The 19,798-nt window shown below is 40.5% G+C and overlaps 1 protein-coding gene across 1 annotated transcript in view; it reads right to left on the bottom strand.

The window, feature by feature from the left end:
- The window catches only part of TRANK1 (tetratricopeptide repeat and ankyrin repeat containing 1), a 99,184-nt gene that overhangs the window by 38,553 nt on the left and 40,833 nt on the right, over positions 1–19,798 (bottom strand). Inside the window, exons 9-11 of the mRNA XM_077865871.1 lie at positions 11,760–11,930; positions 3,048–3,209; positions 957–1,211 (exon numbers count right to left, since the gene is read on the bottom strand). Of these exons, the coding sequence (XP_077721997.1) occupies positions 957–1,211; positions 3,048–3,209; positions 11,760–11,930 (588 nt within the window). The remainder of the gene's footprint in view (positions 1–956; positions 1,212–3,047; positions 3,210–11,759; positions 11,931–19,798) is intronic.

Below are 19,798 nucleotides of genomic sequence, written 5' to 3'. Positions count from 1 at the left end.
TTCTTAAACAGCCAAGCAAGCAGCAAACCACTCGGACACAGTGCTCTTCCAAGAACCTGCAAGCGTGAGCTCATTTAATATTCAAAACAGCCCTGAGAAAAAGGGAAAGTTATCATTCTCATTTTATAAACAAGGAGATGGAGGCAGAAATAGCATGCCCAAGGCCACATAACTAGTACTGGCATTAGTAGAGGGGCAGGAAATGGGGGCAGGAGGAGGTTGGTGTTTCCAAATGAGTTTTAAAATAAAACCTAATCCAGAGCGCCTGCATGGCTCAGTTGGTTAAGCATCTGCCTTCCACTCAGGTCATGATCTCACGATCTTCTTCTGTCCTTCCCTCCACTTGTGCGCGTGCTCTCTCTCTCTCTCTCTCTTTCTCTCTCTCTCTCTCTCAAATAAGTAAATAAAATCTTTACAGTATAAAAAAATAAAATAAAACCCAATCCAGCAAGACCCTGGCACTCTCCAGACATACATCCAGCCAAGTGTGATTGTGCTGATTATAATGGTAGATGCTTCCACCCACCAATTATTTGGCTGTTTCTTTAAAAATAAGCACCTCAAATCCTAATCTGCTGATTAGAAAAGAATGGAGAGTTGACAGGGATGCACACAGCATACTGAGTGCAGGGAAAAATCCAGCCGGCAGTCAGAAGGAAAGGACCCTGTGGGCCACATCTGGGACCAAGGGGCCCCTCCATGCACCTGCAATTTCTCACACAAGGCAGAAGGAAAGACAACGGAGCAGACTGGAGTTCACAAAGACACAGAGCTCCTAGAGGCCCGCACCCACTGACAGGGCATTAATCTGGTCACTGTTGCAAATGAGAAGCTATGGAGGAAGAGAATGGGGCAAAATTTAAAGGCATCTCCAAAATCATGTGAAAGACCCAGGACCAGAGGTGGCCTGGCATCCCAAGGGACAAGTCTCCAGTGCTCATAACAGGCATTCTCACCTCCACTGTCGATAAGGCAGCCCAGGAGCTGCATCCTCCGAGGATCCCAGGCGCTGAGACGAGGGATGACAGCGCAGAGGTCAAGGTCTGAGAAGTTGCAGCCCTTGATGAGACAGTCTCCCAACGGTGGCTCCCCACTTACTTTGCGGGTCAGCAGCAGAAGCACTTCCGGCCATTTCTGTTTCTCCAGTAAAAACTTGATGAAGGTGTTGGCGCAGTCACGGTTAATGTCACAGACCAGGTCAGGAGGAATTTCTTTCAAAAATAAGAATATGCCACACTCCAAAAAAAGGTTCATATGCTTCCTGTCCCCAAATACCACCCAACATATCTAGGAGTAATTAACATGAATTATCGGTCAGTATTTTTAACCTCCAAGGAAAATATAAACAAGTAATTACTTTGGGCAGCTACTCAACCACTCGTAAGCGTTGGTATAAGCACCAGCCATGTGATCTTCTTGGAAAGGTTAGAAATACTCTAAAGAGAGTCTGGCCCAGGAGGAGAGGAGAATGTGACTGTGTCTTGGGAGAAAATGTGAGTCAGGACATTCTACTGCGATCAGAAGAGCCTAGCTTAAATTTTGCATAATATTAAAAGTGTGTTCTGCTTAAGGAGCACTGACATACAGGGAGACACCACAGAATAACTGAAAAGTTAAGAGTCATCAGGTAGCGGTGAGAGGATGGTTTCATCCTCAATTCTTAATTTCATATCATGATACGCTAAGTATTTCCATTTGATCTCTGAGGTATGGAGACAGAATAATGGTTATCCCAGTCCATGATGCTGGTATATCCTCTGGATGGAAAACTTCTAAAAGAGGTCTTCAGTAAGTAAATTGTCAGATTTAGCAAATAAAATTGTAGGATGCCAGTTAAACTTGGATTTGACATAAACAACAAATAAAATTTTAGTATAGTTCATGCAATATCTTGGACGTACTTCAACTATATTCACTGTTTATTCAAAATTATAATTCAACCAGCATTCTATAATTTGTCTGGCAAGACTACCAGGAAGAAAGCTGGGAGGACATGAAGGGAAGAGATCAAGAGTTAATCTACGTAAGAGCAAATTAATTTGCATTTGCTAGTTTTTACTTCCTAAGATTAAGATTTCTAACATGAATATTCATTTTAATATTTAATATTTAATTTGAAAACAAGAAAACCAATTCAGTGTGCAGGACCCTGGACTAAGTGCTACACATCCATCATCTCAGGAGATTAGTACCCTAGCTAATGCAAAAGTGAAGGAACTGAAGCTTAAGTTAAATAATTGGGGGACACCTGGGTGGCTCAGGGGGGATCGCTTGGTGGCTCAGCGGTTTGGTGTCTGCGTTCAGCCCAGGGCGTGATCCTGGAGTCCCCGGATTGAGTCCCACATCAGGCTCCCCGCATGGAGCCTGCTTCTTCCTCTGCCTGTGTCTCTGCCTCTCTCTCTCTGTGCTCTCATGAATAAATAAATAAAATCTTAAAAAAAAAAAGAAAATGTAAAACCCCAAGCCTTAAAACATTAAGATCTGCTGTATACCCTGAAGAGCATTTGTGTTCTGCTGGCCACTGCTTTCCACATTCTCTGGAAAATTAAGAAATCTCAGAACCTCTGAATGATCCAAGTGAATGCGTTACAGCCCATACCAACTACCAATTTAAAAAATACTCAATTTCACCTACTTAGGGTTTCTATAATCTTCCCTAATTATTATCTAAAATGTGTCATCTGAAGTTCTTTTGTAGAACTTTCCTGATTTCCCCACGGTGAAAAAATTAATATTCAATTCTATAATAACTTTATATACCAACATTAGCCAATATCTAGAGAAGAGAGAAATAGCCATGGTATTTAAAAAGAGATCGTATCTGCAGAAGCAATTCTAGGATACCTGAAAAACCAGAAACAGAGACTGACACTCAGGGTGGATGATCTAGATCTCCCACTGAATAATGTTCTGTGCTATTTGGATATTTTACCCATAGCTTATTAGAGTTATTTTTTTAATTAATTCCTTTAAAGATATTAGAAAAGATTTCTAATGAGTGTATGTCATCTTTGGCACAAACGAGCCTATGTCATAAGGAAAGTTACCTTGCAGAGAAGAAAGGAGGCGCAAGAACCTCTGAACTACTTCCTGCTTCAGAAAGTTCTTCTGCAGTAGCTGGTTTCCTGAGTTCATGTACTTCACCAGCTGCTCAGAGGCCTTCCGGAAAATGTCAGCCTCACTTACAGGTCCATCACCATTGTTCAGTCCTGCGAAACAAGGAGGTGACGCTTCCAAATCCAGAGATCACTGGTGTGGGAGATGGCAAAAATTACCTCCACCCCTCCACCCCTCTGCGTACGCACTTGCTTTGCCCAGTGATTCTGTGTCTCCTTCCATTGAGAGGTGGAGCCTAGTCTCCTCCCTACCCTGGATTCTGGGCTGGCTTCTGGACTTCCTATGACCAAGACAAGGCAGTGGGTGTGATTTTTGTGCTGGTTCTAAGAAGGTGGGGCCCCCAAAAGCCTGCCTTAGTTCTAGTCACTCTCTTGAGACCCTGACCTCTGCCACGTGAACAGGTCCAGTCTCAACTTTGGCAGAACAAGAGACAGCCTAGATCAAAGAGGAATCAGTCCAGTTTTCCAAACTGAGGGTCCATGGATGTGAAAGAGCCTGGCCAAGATCGGCAAGACCACAGCTGCTTAGAGGAATTCAGGTAAAACTATGAGAACAGCCCAGCCTAAACTGGGGTGAACTGCAGGATCAGGAGCAAAATAAACACTTGTTGGTTAAAGTGACTAAATTTTGGGAGCGGTTTGTTACACAGCTTTAGATAGCTGATGACAGTTGATGGACTTAACAGCAAGAGGAGGCCAGCCACCCATGCATCTTAATGGCCAGCAGAAAAATCCAAGAGGAAGGAGCCACCTCTTGGCCAAAGAAGGGAAGACAATAGCCCTTTGGTTCAATTTATTTGAGAAAGCAGCCATGATTTGAAAAACCCCATTGACAGAATATTGAAAAGGACACAAGCTTTATTTGGTATTGGTGATATACTCAAAAAGCACCCTTGCTTAAAAGAGAATCTTACTCGGGACGCCTGGGTAGCTCAGTGGTTGAATGTCTGCCTTCAGCTCAGGGTGTTCTGGGATCGAGTCCCACATTGGGTTCCCTGCAGGGAAACTGCTTCTCCCTCTGCCTGTGTGTCTCTGCCTCTCTCTGTGTCTCTCATGAATAAATAAATAAAATCTTTTCAAAAAATAGAATCTTACTGAGGGACACCTGGGTGGCTCAGTGGTTGAGCATCTGCCTTCGGCTCAGGTTGTGATCCCAGGGCCCACGTCAGGCCCCCCACAGGAAGACTGCTTCTCCCTCTATGTCTCTGCCTCTGTGTGTGTGTGTCCCTCATGAATAAATACATAAATCTTTAAAAAAAATCATAGTACAGAGAATTAGGACTCTCAGAAAAGGAGCAACTTCCTTCACTATCATATGTTACTTGTCCCCCTGGCCTGATGTCATTAAAATCCGTTCTAGAACATCATTCTCCCACTAGGAAAACTGGCCTAAAAGTCATTTGACACTTAAGAGAAATAGACTAAGCTGGACAATACAGACAATTAGATGCAGTTGTATAATAATATATGCATAGTTGTCTGGTTCAGGATAGTTACGCAATGGATCAGAGAAAGTTCCACATGTCAGGAAAGAAATGAGAGAATGATATCAACAATGTAAAGATGCATGAAAGGAAAGGCGCTGGTGATGGTACCTCTGGATAGACGTGGGGGACTTGCTTATTACTCTGAATTTGTCTGGGTTTTTTTGTTTTCTAAATATTCCACAAGCTTAGTAAGAGACAGAAGAAACATCAGAAGATAAAGTTGCTGGGGAGCCTGGGTGGCTTAGTCAGTTAAGCATCTGCCTGGGATTGAGCCCTGTGTTGGGTGCTCCCTGCTCAATGGGGAGACTGCTGCTCCTTCTCCCTCTGTCCCCCACCTCCCTTGGGCTCTCACTCTCATGCTCTCTCTCTAATAAATAAAATCTTTAAAATGCATATATATATACACACATATATATATGAAGTTGCTCATACATTATAATCACAGATTGTTTTTTAAAAGATCACTAATAAGTGCTGAACACCATCAACAAAAAGACTGAATAAAATATGCCAAAGTATAATTACAATACATTTTTGTTTTTACATAAAACTATGTTTTTACAAATTTTCTACAATGATATTTAGTAGAGATATAGAAGCAGATTCAAAACTGAAAATTAAAACAGGGACACCTGGCTGGCTCAGTGGTTGAGCATCTGCCTTCGGGTCAGGACATGATCCTGGGGTCCTGGGATCGAGTCCCACATCAGACTCCCCACAGGAAGCCTGCTTCTCTCCCCATGGGAAGCCTGCTTTTCCCTCTGCCTGTGTCTCTGCCTGTATGTCTCTCATGAATAAATAAATAAAATCTTTTTTAAAAATTAAAACAAAAAGAGATATCCAAAGTTTCAGTAGTGCTCAGAAGTGTTAGAAAATAGGGATAAATCATTTCAAAAGGAGATTTTGCTTTTACCTGACATTTTCCTTTCAAGCTAAGAATGGCAAAACTGGTTAAGTTTTAGTACACATTTTATCAATTTAAATTTATGTACCCATTTCATTTTTATAAAAGTGTATAATTTAAAAAGCATGGAATAAAAAAAATTAAAAAAAATTTAAAGCATGGAATAAGACTAAATGACCGAATCTACATATATAAATAAATATATTTATATTTATTTGTGGGGACAGGTGAGTTTATGGAGAATTAATATTTTCTTGTTTTTTCTTTCCTACATTTTGTAAATTTTTAAAAAATAAAACATTGCTTTTATAATCAGGAAAAAGTATCGTGAGCATCCTGTAGGTTGATTCCAGACACTTGCATTTACTGAAAACAGGGCACGTCTTGGTGCTGAGAGATGGGAAGATGACAGAGGCGTTAGGGCCTCTGAGTCCCAGGCTGGGACTATGGGGAAAACCCACACAAAGAGAAGGTTCCAGTGTCCTCTGAGGGCTGTGCATGAGGTGCCTGCATGAGCACAGAAAGCAGCTGGTTACCACTGGAGCAGCAGAGGGAAGGCCTCAGAGGCCTGGAATGGTTCTCACTGAGTGAATCAGAGATTAGGAACCAGGAGGAGAACAAAAGCTCGCTAGAATCTTGGTCCTGAGAGGAGCAACAACGGCCAGAGAGGGGGACATGCTGCCACCTGGTGGTAGCCGTGAGAGGCTGGTAAAGAGAGGTAAGTTTCACTTTCCAGGGTTCCAGGTGAACCGCGGTCAGCAGTCCAGAACCAGATGATCCTCCTATGACAAATCGTCAGGATGTCAGCACTAGGGGCAACTGCGTGGCTCAATTGGTTAAGCATCTGAGTCTTGGTTTCGGCTCAGGACATGATCTCAGGGTCGTAGGATCGAGCCCTGCACCAGGCTCCACGCTCAGCAGAGTCAGGGTGAGATTCTCTCTCTACGCCTCCCTCTGCCCCCTCCCACACACTCTTTCTCTAAAATAATAAATAAATAAATCTCAAAAAAAAAAAGTCAGTAGTAGCCTACTGCTCTGTCATAGTAACTATGTCATTCTTTTTCACCTCATCAGGTAGGCATTTTATCATCCATATCATCACAAGAAGGGTGACTGCAGTATAATCAGGTGTTTTGAGAGAGAGAGACCTCATTCATGTAACTTTTATAACTGTTCTATTTTATTATGAATTATTGCTGTTACTCTCCCACTTGGCATAATTTATAAATTAAACCTATGAGACGTACGTATAGGAAAAAACATAGTACATACAGGGTTCAGTACTATCCACAGTTTCAGGCATCCACTAGGAAGCTTGGATTGTTTCCCCTGCAAATAAGGAGGGTACTGCTGTATATAGTCCTGACTGCTGAGGAGTAAAGACTTACTCCTCCAAGTGGGCTCTGGCTCCCCCTGGTACTGTGCAAGAACTGCAGGATTTCAAGTCCTGTCCTGAACTGCTAAATCAAAATCTGCATTTTAACAGGGTCTCAAATGGTTCCTGTTAATATCAGGATGCTCGGGTTTAGAAAACAGCAGAAATCTTCATTCAGCAAGACACTTTATTTCTCACCTTGATGCAAAAGCCACCCTCTCCAAAGTCATCATCACCATAATCACCAAAATGCTGCACAGCAATGCTCAGGATGAACAAAGGGTGAGAGCATTTTTTATCCTAGTCTATAAATTAGAACATTGTTCATCTGGGTACAAAAAGCTAGCATCCTGATGTTTCTTTACTTGGGACTACAGATGTAAAAAACCGAAATTATTAAGTCCGTGGGCTCAGGTCAGGACAAGGGTATCAAACTCCCCAGCAGTAGGGGATGCCTGGGTGGCTCAGTGGTTGAGCGTCTGCCTTCAAATCAGGGCATGATCCTGGAGTTCCAGGATCAAGTCCTACATCAGGCTTCCTGCGTGGAGCCTGCTTCTCCCTCTGCCTATGTCTCTGCCTTTCTCTCTCTCTCTCTCTCTCTCTGTGTGTGTGTCTCATTAATAAATAAATAAAATCTTTTTAAAAAAAGACTCCCCAGCAGTAGCTCTTCCCAAAGATAGTATGCTTCCATCAAGCCCATTAATGTGTGAGGATAGGGAGGGATTAAAGTCCATAAAATCTTCATTCTTATGACTGGAGATCTACCTTTATGCCCATGGCCACAGGCCCTCGCTTTGCCTGTCTCCTCAATCACTACCCTGGTTAAAAAGACCATGCTGGAGCTAAAGTCTAAAACTACACTATCCATTACAGTGGCCATAGCTTAATTATGTAAAATTAAAATGAATTAAATAAAATTAGAATCTCAATTCTTCTGTTGGGTGAGTCACACCCATTTCAAGTGCTCAAAAGTCATACGTGACCACAGGCTATCATAGGAGACAGAGCAGATACAGAACATTTACATCAGTACAGAAAATTATATTGTATGGTCCTCATCTACAAAGATTCCCCAGGCCCCCACCTCAGGCTTTAAAGTTTGTGTGCCACTGGCAAAATCTTAGGAACAAAATGTATGCATACAGATCTATACAGCCATGTGGATGCACAAAGTAACCATGATATTCAGTACATACGTCACATTCCAATACTGACTTCTACAATGGTTTTGTTGCTAGGAGTCTTTGGGAAGTGCGTGACCAGAAGACTCCAACTCATTAGCCTTGACAACTGTCATTCTCCACTTGTCCGATTTTTATCGGTTTCTTTTCTATTTTTTTTTTTTTTTTACACGCAGCGTTTCCCTAAGTCTTTCAATATTCTTCTAGCACGGCAAGGAAAAATTCACGGTCGATGGTCTGAAAAACTTTAAAGTACTAACATCCAATAAGCTTACCAGTGAGTATTGGGGTCCGTGGGCTTCACTGCATTCATGATCATCACAAACTACCCAGTGAGCCAAAAGGCAGGCTTGGAACGAAGCACATTGCTCTTGAATGTGCCTTTCTTCCCAAGCGAGCATAACTGAATTCTAATAAGTAAAAAGGGAACCAACTGCTATTCTATGGAGGTTCTTCTCCTGGTTCCAAACCTGAGCCACAAATTTAGTTGGTGAAGGGGGGAGAGGGAAGGAGAGTGAGACTCTGTCTCAGAAACTAAGCAGTTTTTAGGATTAGCAGATTTCAAAGGTTCTATTATATTTTTTTAAAAACTGAAAAAATAAAAACTTTAAAAACTAAACAAAAATTCATGACTTATGCATTTAAAGTCTGTAACACCATATATAGCATACACATACACATGTGCAGTATTCTAAGAATTAAGGTTAGAATTAATTGCAAAAAAAAATAAATTTAAGTGAAAAATCTGTAAATAAATCAGGCATTTTCTACCATTAACTGGTGGCCCGTTTTTGTTGTTACTTTAAAACATGGAAATTCACTGGCAAAGAAATCTGGTTAGTTTCAATTTCTCAAACAGTAGAAACCATCCTGAGGCTGAGATTTCAGCCATAAACTCTCACAAAGCATTTCACAGTGATTTATTAATCATACTTCCTCACAGAAGAAACTGCAAGTCCTTACACAGGGGTCTTTTAAGACTAAACATGATATATCACAGCTTTTTAAAAAATCCATGAAAAACAAAGAACTCTACAAACACACTTCTTTCCCCTCATTCCAGTGATCTCACAAAAATAGAAGATATTTTAAATAAGTAAATGAAAATGAAAACATAGATAGGGCAATGACGGGGCCAATGAAAAGCAGCTTCTTCCCCATGTGAAACATTCCTGACCCTGGCAATCCCAATGATCCCTGCCTGTCCAACTGCCTCCCACGCCAACACATACACTCAGTGTGCTGACTTCAATTTGCCACCTACTTACCCACTCCAGTGGGGAGAGTGTTTCTGGGGAAATGCATCCAAGTAACTCCAGTAAACACACTAACCATCTATTAAGTATTAATCAGTTAGTCCCTCATTCATGCACACAAACCATCCAAAGATTAGAAGATAATTAAAGAAAAGCAACAGCACAAAAGGGAAACAAGAAAATTAATCTACCAACCCCAAAAGAAACAAACAATTCAGAGAAAAGAGGAAGATAATTCTTTTAGAAAAAAAAAAAAAAAACTCAATATTCTTTCCTACCTTTCAGGAAGAGGTGGCAAATGTAAAACAAGCAAAAGCTGCCATAAATGAGAAAAAAATCAGAGAACAAGCATTCTTGAAAATTAAACTTGAGTTTCCAGGGATGCCTGGGTGGCTCAGTGGTTGAACATCTGCCTTTGGCTTACGTTGTGATCCTGGGGTCGTGGGATCGAAACCTGCGTTGGGCTCCCTGTGAGGAGCCTGCTTCTCCCTCCACCTGTATCTCTGCTTCTCTCTGTGTGTCTCCCATGAATAAATAATTAAGATCTTTTAAAAAAAACTGAGTTTCCAAATTAAAAAATACAATGGGCAAGGTGAGTTATAAAAGGAAAAGCTATAGACCAAGTTAAAGGTCTGGGGAGAAAATGTATCTAGAAAACAGTAGGGAAAGTGGAAAGACATGTTATAAATTCAGGAAACTCAGCCATTTAACAATTGCAGCAAAGAGACATCAGAAGGAAACAAAATGACAGAAGATAAATTTCCCTGAGCTTATTAAAAAGTTAGATTGAAAGGGGCCAGCAAGAGCCAAGTAAGAAGAATATATAAGGAAACCTAGAAACTTAGCAGAGACGTTTCAAACCTCAAAGGACAAAGAAAATCCTAGAAGGAAAAATAAATGAGACTGACATCATACTTCTAATCAGTAGCAAATACAATTAGGTTAGAATACAATGACATGATTTCCTCAAAGTTGTGAGGAACAAGGTTTTACAGTATATTTCATAAACTTAAGATCTTATGAATTGTTGGATACACCAGAAACAGCTGACATAAAACTGACCTGTCACCAATGGTTGAAACATATTCCAATTCTAAAGATGTTAAAATGTGGGGAGGAAACTGCGATTTAAAATCGATGAGATACAATGCCTATATTCAAAAATACAATGCCTATATTCAATCAATATAAGGACAACATAAAGACATTCTCAAAAACTCTGTAAATCTACCATCTATGCTCTTCCAGGAAAAACTTGCTTGAGTAGGTAGTCTAGCAGATCAAAAGAGACATCTAAACAGACAACATGAACCATAAAGTCATATATGAGTGCAAGAACTAAAGGAAGCATAATACACACACACACACACACGCACACACACACACGCTAGGGCTGAAATCTAAATTGAAAGTCTAAATTAAAAAAAAATTAAAAAAAAAGAAAAGAAAAAAAAGGGGGCTCCCTGGGTGGCGCAGTGGTTTAGCGCCTACCTTTGGCCCAGGGCGCGATCCTGGAGACCCGGGATCGAATCCCACATCGGGCTCCCGGTGCATGGAGCCTGCTTCTCCCTCTCCCTGTGTCTCTGCCTCTCTCTCTCTCTCTCTCTCTGTGACTATCATAAATAAATAAAAAAAAAGAAAATAAATTAAAAAAAAGGGAAAGTCTAAATAAGGTCCAAGCTATATATACGTATACATACATATATATATGTACACACAATGACGTGTGTGTGTATAGCTTATTAACCAGGATGCTTAAATGGTATCACATTTAAAGAGCAAAGTTTTCAGAACATTTGGTGATTCTTTTCTATGGGTTCTGCTATGCTCTCAGTTGTAGAACACAATTTACATAATCATTTACATAATCATAGTACCACCATGTAAATGCCATTTACTGGTTTTTCATTTCTACAGTTCATCTATGGATGAGGCACAGGACACTTAGAGCCAAGGAACAGAATGTAAATGACACAAATGACATTACTGGGCAAAATTCAACAGTTGGCACTAACTTGTTGCATTTCATCCTATATAGCAGTTAGTCAATAGATGCTGCCCCAAACTGATAAACCATATCTATTTCAGAGTTATGAACGTATTTTAAATTGTTGGTTGTAGTTGCTTCTGAGGAGTAGGCTTGATTTTTTGTTAGCCTCTGTCCTATATGACCTTTTTTCCTTTTTTTCACCATGTGCATGCAGGAAAAAAAAAATCACCCAAACTCCCCAAAAGAGACCTGGCAACGTTATTGGGATATCATAGACACCCTCTAAATAAGAGTTATCTCTATCTTTCAAAAAAAAAAAAACAAGTTTTCCAAAGACTGGGGTGGGGGGTCTCACTTCCATCTTCGTATACTAAGAAAGTGTACACTGATTTGTATCTAAGGTCACAGTACCACCACCCTCCAAAAAAGTTACTTCACTAGAAGCTGTACCTGATAGGTCCTTAGAACAGATGGCCAGCTTTTCCAAGTGACTGTTGATTTTCTCAATAGCTTTGAAGTTCTTATTCCTCTTCAGGACATCCATGGCAGACCGGGACTGTCGATCCAGCAGGGTAGGGTCTGCCCCAAAGCGCAAGAGCATCTGCACATCCTCTGTCTGTCCTAGAGCAGGCCAAAAGGAGAAAGGGGGACTGTCATGGTTCCTTCCATAAGGAGAAGTCCCCATGAGTGCTCTTCCTCCCAGTTCCCTGCCCAAGCAGCCCGGGCAAGGGGACCAATGTCCCTCTGCTTATAGAATCTAAACTGCTGGCCTTGGGCAATCCGCCCAACTCCTTGAAGCAAGGAGTCCTATGTGGAGTGAGTAGGACAATAGCTTTTAAGAGGTTCAGAAGTGCGCTCCTCTCTACCTTTCTCCCCTCTCCCTGGCAACCAGCAAGGAGAGGGGGAATCTGGTAACTAGGCAACAGTTACAGCTGTAAGGATAACAGCAAGCTGTGACTTCAGATTTCTTTATTCCCTAGAGAGAAAACAGAATATTATTCCAGAAAAAAAAAAAAAAAAAGTCTGGGGATAGAAGAAAGTGGCGATTGCTTTCAAATCAGGGTCTTTTTGTCATTACTGTTTCAACCCTCCCAGCCCTGACCTTCTGGCTGCCAGCTCCATTTGCTGCTTTGACGTATCTATTAGCCAAGCATCAAGGTATCTCCACGATCACAGATGCAAAAATTTTCCAAATGGAACAGGTGTATCCCTGGGGGTGCGAAGACTTACGTGGGCACAGGGTTAAGCAAATCAATGCCTGATCTCCAACTTCCATACCCAGGCTTTCCTAAAATCCACTGCCTTAACACGGCACCTGTACCCTAAATATCATCCTGTCCGTGGCACTCCCTTTCATCTCCCCAGTCACAATGGCCGTTCTCCCATTTACAAAAATGAGACAAAATTTAAAGTCAAACTTTTATCCATGGAATATCTCACTGAGGCAGACAGAATTATAAGACAGGCCCCCAGATTCCAAACCCCTGCCTGGTGCACACACACCTTCTCCCCCAGGTACTCAATCAAACATGAAATCTAAATGTGATGAGATGCTGCAAATGCAACCAAGGTCCCAAAGCAGTTGACCTTAAGATAGGGAGATTACCGTGACCTAATCACATGAACCAGGAAGGTCAAAGGTCTAGAGGTCAGGAAAAGGGTAAAGATTTAAAATACGAGACAGAATGCACAGAAAATTCTCCCCTGCTGGTTTCGAAGAGAGAGGGGGCCACATGACAAGGAATGTGTGTGGCCTGTAGAAGCTGACAGCAGCCTCCGGCTGAGAGCCGGCAAGGAAATGGGGACCTCATTCCTATAACCAGGGGGAAATGGGTTCTGCCACAACCATGTGAGCCTGAAAAAAGGCCCACAACTCGAGATGAGAAAACAGCCTCCCTCAGAACCTTGATTTTGGCCTCGGGAGACAGCAAGCTGAAAACTCAGTCCCATCATATCACACCACTACTGACCTATAGAACCCTGAGCTGGTCAACGGGTGTGGCTTTTGAGCCACTACATTTATGGTGATTTGTTACAGAGCACAGAGAACTAATTGTTAATTAATGCACTGCCCCAGAGGAGGTGAAAATTCCTGACCTCCAGAGTACCAACTGAAGGGAAAATTAGGTGCCTATAAGCCCCTTTTAAAAGGAACTACAGGGGCGCCTGGGTCAATCAGTGGAGCATCTGACTCTTGATTTCAGCTCAGGGTCCTGGGATGGAGCCCCCAATGGACTCCATGCTCAGCGGGGGGTCATCTTGAAGATTCTCCCTCTCCCTCTGCCCCCTCCCCCACCGCATGCTCTCCCTCTCTCTCCCGCTTTCTCAAATACATAAAGCTTTAAAAAATAAATAAATAAAATAAATAAATAAATAAAAGGCACTACAATCTACCCTCCTCTTCCTGCCCTCCAAAACTATTATTTTCATCTTTAATCATTAGTTACAGAAGATTTTAATATATTTCTGTTGTTTTGATGATATCTGTAGTAATAATCTTGTCATAATTAAATCTAGAAAAAAGTTAACCCCTTGAGTCTTAAATCACAGACTTTTTTTTTCTTTTTTTTAATTTAAAGCTATACAAGAACTTTTGTTCCAGAAGATCACTGGATGATTAATTAGACTTTCAAGCATAAACTATATTAGGGTAAACTTCTTTTTGAAAAGTAAACTAGAAATATGATCCTCCCCAAAAAAGGGAATGTACAATTTGATATTTTTTTACTATTAAAGAGCTGGTCCATAATTTTTTAAAATAGATGTGAGAAGCTATCAAGTTGCAGTATATCCAAATAAAGGAGTGAGGTAATAGTTTTATTTTAAAATATCTGTGTCCACAATTCCGAAAATTACTTTTTCTTATATATTTTTGACTCATAGATTAAAAATTCTACGTATCAAGGTAAAAACATGTAAAGAGGTACATAGGTTTTCAAAATTCTTTAAGATAAAGAAGCACAATTTGAAGGCATACTAGATCTTTTTTTTTACTTGATTACCACCCATTACCCCTCTTCCTGAGAACATGTCAGTTCTCCTTTGAGAAAGCGGCTTCACCCCTACCCAGCCTACCTGATCTGATGGGACCTCACACATTCAGTCACCACGACATCCTCCACCACTGCCCCAGCCCCAGCTCCGCGGGTAAACATCGGACCCGGGCCTGAGCGACAAGATCATTCCATCCCCTCGCTCTGCCCCAGCCCCTGCCCCTGCCCCTGCCCCTGCCCCTGCCCCAGCCCCTGCCCCAGCCCCAGCCCCAGCCCAGTGGTGAACACCTGACCGGTATCCGCCCAATCACATCATTCCATCCCCTGGCTCTGCCCCAGCCCCTGCCCCAGCCCCTGCCCCAGCCCCTGCCCAAGCCCCTGCCCCAGCCCCAGCCCAGGAGTGAACACCTGACCGGCATCCGCCCAATCACATCATCCCATCCCCTGGCTCTGCCCCAGCCCCTGCCCCTGCCCCAGCCCCTGCCCCAGCCCCAGCCCAGGGGTGAACACCTGACCAGCATCCTCCCAATCACATCATTCTATCCTTTTGGCTCTACTGATTGGCTCGTGGAGGGCATGTGACCAAAGTCAAGTCACCGAGACTCTGCCCTAGGACTTGAGCTGAAACGCAGAGCGGAGAAATTCCTCTTTGGCTGAGATGGGCAAATGGGCACACTATAAACCTAATATGAGGTGGCTTCCACTGAAACAGAGCTGGCCTAAGAATGAGCCTAACACCGAAGAGAGCAGAGCTGGGACATGGGGCAGATGCTTGAAGACACCTCTGGAGCACCTGGAGCAAACTCTGAACTCCCGAGTCACATGAGCCAATAAATTCCCTTTTTTGCCTAAACCAGTTTGAGTGTCTGTAGCTTATAAGCCAGAACTGATGGTTTCAGAGGCTCTATGATGCTGCAATTATTTCACATGATTAATTTGGAATTCAGGCCACATTGAAGTATCTGGACAGTTCCTGACTCTCCGTGTATCAAACAAGTCCTCAAGACGGAGATAATCTCATACACTGTTGGAGCAACCTTTCTGGGGTTCACATGAACAATAGCTTTCAAAAGCCAAATATATCCCAATATGCTAACATCCTAAAACTGAACATATGTTTTTATTTATGCATTCATAGAATATTTGGGGGGGGAAATAAGATATGGGTAACATCACTTTCTGAGCTTAAAGGGACAGAGACTCTCTATGTATACTTTTTGTATCTTTTTTGATTGGTGAATGTGACCTATTTAAAATTTCAATAAAATGAGTTTATCCAAATAAATAATATGTACAGTAATTCTTTGAACAAGCAGTCTCTTAACTAGGAAGTAATCCTACAGAAACATTCCCACCGGTTCACAAAGAGATATATATAGGAAAATATTCTCTGAGCGTTGTTTGTGGTAGCAAAAACCATTTATTCATCCGTCAATGGGGTATAGTCATGTCACAGAATACGGTGAGCTGTTAAAAAAAAAAAAGAAAATATCTATGCAAGTACTATTAAGGAAAGATAGCCAAGATAATTGTTTAGGGGAAAAGTCAAGTTGCTGAATAGAATGTAGAGTATGCACACATTTATATTTAAGAGAGGAAAAGAAAAATTGGTAAAACTCACAAAAAAATACTTGATAGTTGGCTTTGAGAAAGAGAACTTACTTTTTATCACATATCTTTTTAAAGTGTTAATTCTTTTTTTTTCTTACCAAGAGGTTGCCTTTCACTTTCTTTTCTTTTTCTTTTTTCTTTTCACTTTTGCCTTTAAAATTCTTTGATTGAACATACCATTTAGTGGGTTTCAGTATATTTATGAAGTTGTATAATCATCACAAATATCCAATTCCTGGACATTTCATCATCCCAAAAACAAACCTTATATGCATTAGCAGTCACTCCACATTTCCCCCTGCCCTACCCCCAAAGCAACTAGTCAACTGGTTCTGTCTGTAGGGATTTCCTTATTCTGGATATTTCATACAAATGGGATCGTGTAACATGTGACCTTTTGTGTCTGGTTTCTGTCACTCAGCATAATGTTTCAAGGTGCATTCATGTTGTAGCATGTGTCAGTATTTTGCTCTTTTTTTATGGCTGAATAATATTGCATTGTATGGATGTGCTGCATTTTGTTTGTCCATTTAGTTGTTGTTAGAGATTTGAGTTGCCTGCATTATTTTAGCTGTTATGAGTAATGCTTCTATGAGCATTCATGTACAAGTTTTTGTTTGGATATTCTTTCATTTCTGTGAGGTATATACCTAAGAGTAACATTGCTGAGTCATATGGTAGGTATCTGAGTAACTTCCAGACTTTTTTCCAAAGCAGATGCACTATTGTTCATTCTCACCAACAATGGGTCCCAATTTTTCTACATCCCTGTCAATACTTGTTACTGTCCATCTTTTTTTATTTCAGCATCTTGGTATGAAGTGTACTTTCAATTTTTAAACTAGTTCTTGGAAGATGACTTGAAGAAGCCTGTATGAATGATGAAACCAGTAGAATAGAACAGAAAGTCCAGAATTAGTGACATCTCAAATCCCTGAGGTCTTGATAACACTTTAAACAAATGATGCTGAGATAAATAGGTAGCCATCTGGAAAATGGTAAAACTAGATCCTTACATTAAACTCCACTGGATCAGGGATCTAATGTTAAAAAGGAAAACATACAGGCCCCAGAAAAAAATTGTAACTCTTCAACTTTGATGTAGGGAAAGATTTTTTTAACTCTGACTCCAAATACAAGAGCAAAAAATCAATAGATTGATAAATTTGACTACATAAAAAGAAAATATTTGTGTGACAAAAAAACCCAAAGTCAGAATACAAGTGACAAACTTGGAGGGGGCGGGGAATTCATAACTTATACCACAGACAAAGAGCTAATGAACAAAGAATTCTTAAAAATTTAGGACAAAGCACCAAAACTCTATAGAAAAATGAGAAATAGACATGAACATATAACTCGGCAAAAAAGACATAAAAATGGTCCTCAAATATATTTTTAAGGTCCAAACTCATGCATAAATAATTAGAGAAATGCAAATTAAAACAACCTCCAGATACCAATTCGCACCTCTCAGACCAGAATAAACTTAGATATACTGAGACTATAGAAAAAGAGGCACTCATATATTGCAGGTGGTTGCGCAAATTGGTACATCCTTCCAGATGGAGATTTGACAATATCTAACAGAACTATGTATGCATTTATGCATATGAACTAATATGAAATTATTTCCAAGATATACTAATGAAATAAAGCCAGGTGCCAAGCAGTATCTATACAATGAGACCCTCCACGTAAAAAAAAAAAAAGAGAGAGAGAGAGATGTAAGAAAACACACATGTATCTGCTCATTACTGTAAAAGGAATCCAGGAAGAATAAGGAAAAAAGAAAAGAAAGAAAAGAAAAGAAAAGAGAAAGAGAGAGAGAGAGAAAGAAAGAAAGAAAGGAAAGAAAGAAAGAAAGAAAGAAAGAAAGAAAGAAAGAAAGAAAGAAAGAAAGAAAGAAAGAAACTGGTCACCTGGGGGGGGGATTTGAAAGGGGAAGAAAAAGGGGGTAAGTGGGAACTCAAGGGTGTCAAGAGACAAGGAAGAAGTGACACTTCTCTGAGTAAATCCTTTTGTAAAGTTCAGACTTCTAGTACCATACTATTGTCCCTTCCACATACCAAAATATAAACAAAACCAATCAAGATGTGAGGAAAACCCTAAAATGCAACGTAAACACTGAAAAACTATACCTACAAATGAGCAAAACAACCATAGTAGATGGAGTGGGGAGGAAAAGAACTAGATGCTCTAGAACTGAAGACAAAAAGAACTGAACACAAACAAACATAAAATAAACGTAAATCTAGTTAGTAGATGTGTTTCTCAAAGGGACATGGATTATCTAGTCTGAAACTCATACAACTGAACAAGTAAGTAAATATAGATGAGAGATGTTACACATTTTAAAAGGCTAAATGACCATGGTGTTAGACCTGAATCAGAGGCATCAGCATAAACTCACGGTTTTTGATACAGATGCATGCAGATATACACAGTAGTACGATGTCTCTATGGGTTAGTACACGAACATATATTTCCTACCTCTGTCTGCTGAGAAGGCTTAGAAATAATGACACTCCAGTAACAACGATCACACCAAGTACCAGACCCTGTTTTCTACGCCATTCTTTAACAAAAAGAACTGGGGATCCCTGGAGAAGCGGTTGATTCAAGCGGGACCCAGAAAATTCATGCAACTTGTAGTGTCTGAAAGTAAGGAAGTACTCAAAAAAGAATGGGGCTTGTCAAAGGAACACAGGAGCCAATCTGAAAAAAAGGAGTGCCTAATGGCCAAAGCTGAAATGATTTGAGCAACTATAGATTTTATCCCATAGAATAAATATCCATTAGTCCATACATATGGAGAAGGAACAACTCTTCATTGTAATAGAATTCCAAGTAATAAATGTAGAAGGAAAGAAGAAAATAAAAAATCAACATTAATCAAAGATTACCATAACAGCTAATGTGGAAAGATCCACCAATGAATATAAAAATTAGTGTGTAAAAATTTGAAAAGAAGCAGGGTATTTGCATAACCTTAAAGTATCTCCTCCAAGATATTTAACAACTACAAAGAGAAAGATGGTATTATAATGGAGAAATCCCACAGATCACACCTTAACCAACTAATCAAAGTTAACATCAGAAGACATTTTGAAATTGTGAAGTCCTTGGTATGATGTCAAGAAGTACATGAAATCATTTCTATAGTATTCTTACCAAAAATCTATATCTTTATTCCAATCATGAGAAAAACATCAAGCAAACTCAAATTGATAGACCTTGTATGAAACAACTGACCAATAATCTTCAAAAGGAAAAACTGAGGAACTGTCAAGACTAGAGGAGACTAAGGAGCCCTAATAAGTAAATGCAGTGTGGGTCTCTGAACAAAGGACATTAGTGAAAACAATGGTGAAATTTGTATGAGTTCTGTGTATTAGTTAATAGCATTCCATCAATGTTAACTTGATTTTGATAATTAAACTCTGACATATAACATGGTAATAAGATTAAGAGAAGCTGGGTGAAGATATACAGGAACTCTTTGAACAATTTTTGCATCTTTTCTGTATGTCTAAAATTAGTTCAAATTGAAGATTAAAAAAAAAAAAAAATGTTGGGATCCCTGGGTGGCGCAGTGGTTTGGCGCCTGCCTTTGGCCCAGGGCGCGATCCTGGAGACCCGGGATCGAATCCCACGTCGGGCCCCCGGTGTATGGAGCCTGCTTCTCCCTCTGCCTGTGTCTCTGCCTCTCTCTCTCTCTGTGTGTGTGACTATCATAAATAAATAAAAATTAAAAAAAAAAAAATGTTGAGCTTCCCTGGTGAAAAAGATGAAGATGCGGGTAGTGAGAGAGAGGTGGAATTAAAAGGAAGAGAAACAGCCTGTAAGAGTCGTGAAGCCTCGTTTGGCAGTAGTCAGGGGGCA

This window comes from Canis aureus, chromosome 22 (assembly GCF_053574225.1).
Source record: "Canis aureus isolate CA01 chromosome 22, VMU_Caureus_v.1.0, whole genome shotgun sequence".
NCBI classification, from domain to species: domain Eukaryota; kingdom Metazoa; phylum Chordata; class Mammalia; order Carnivora; family Canidae; genus Canis; species Canis aureus.
The sequence above is the reverse complement of the archived record's forward strand: the minus strand, read 5'-3'. Positions and strand labels throughout refer to the sequence as shown.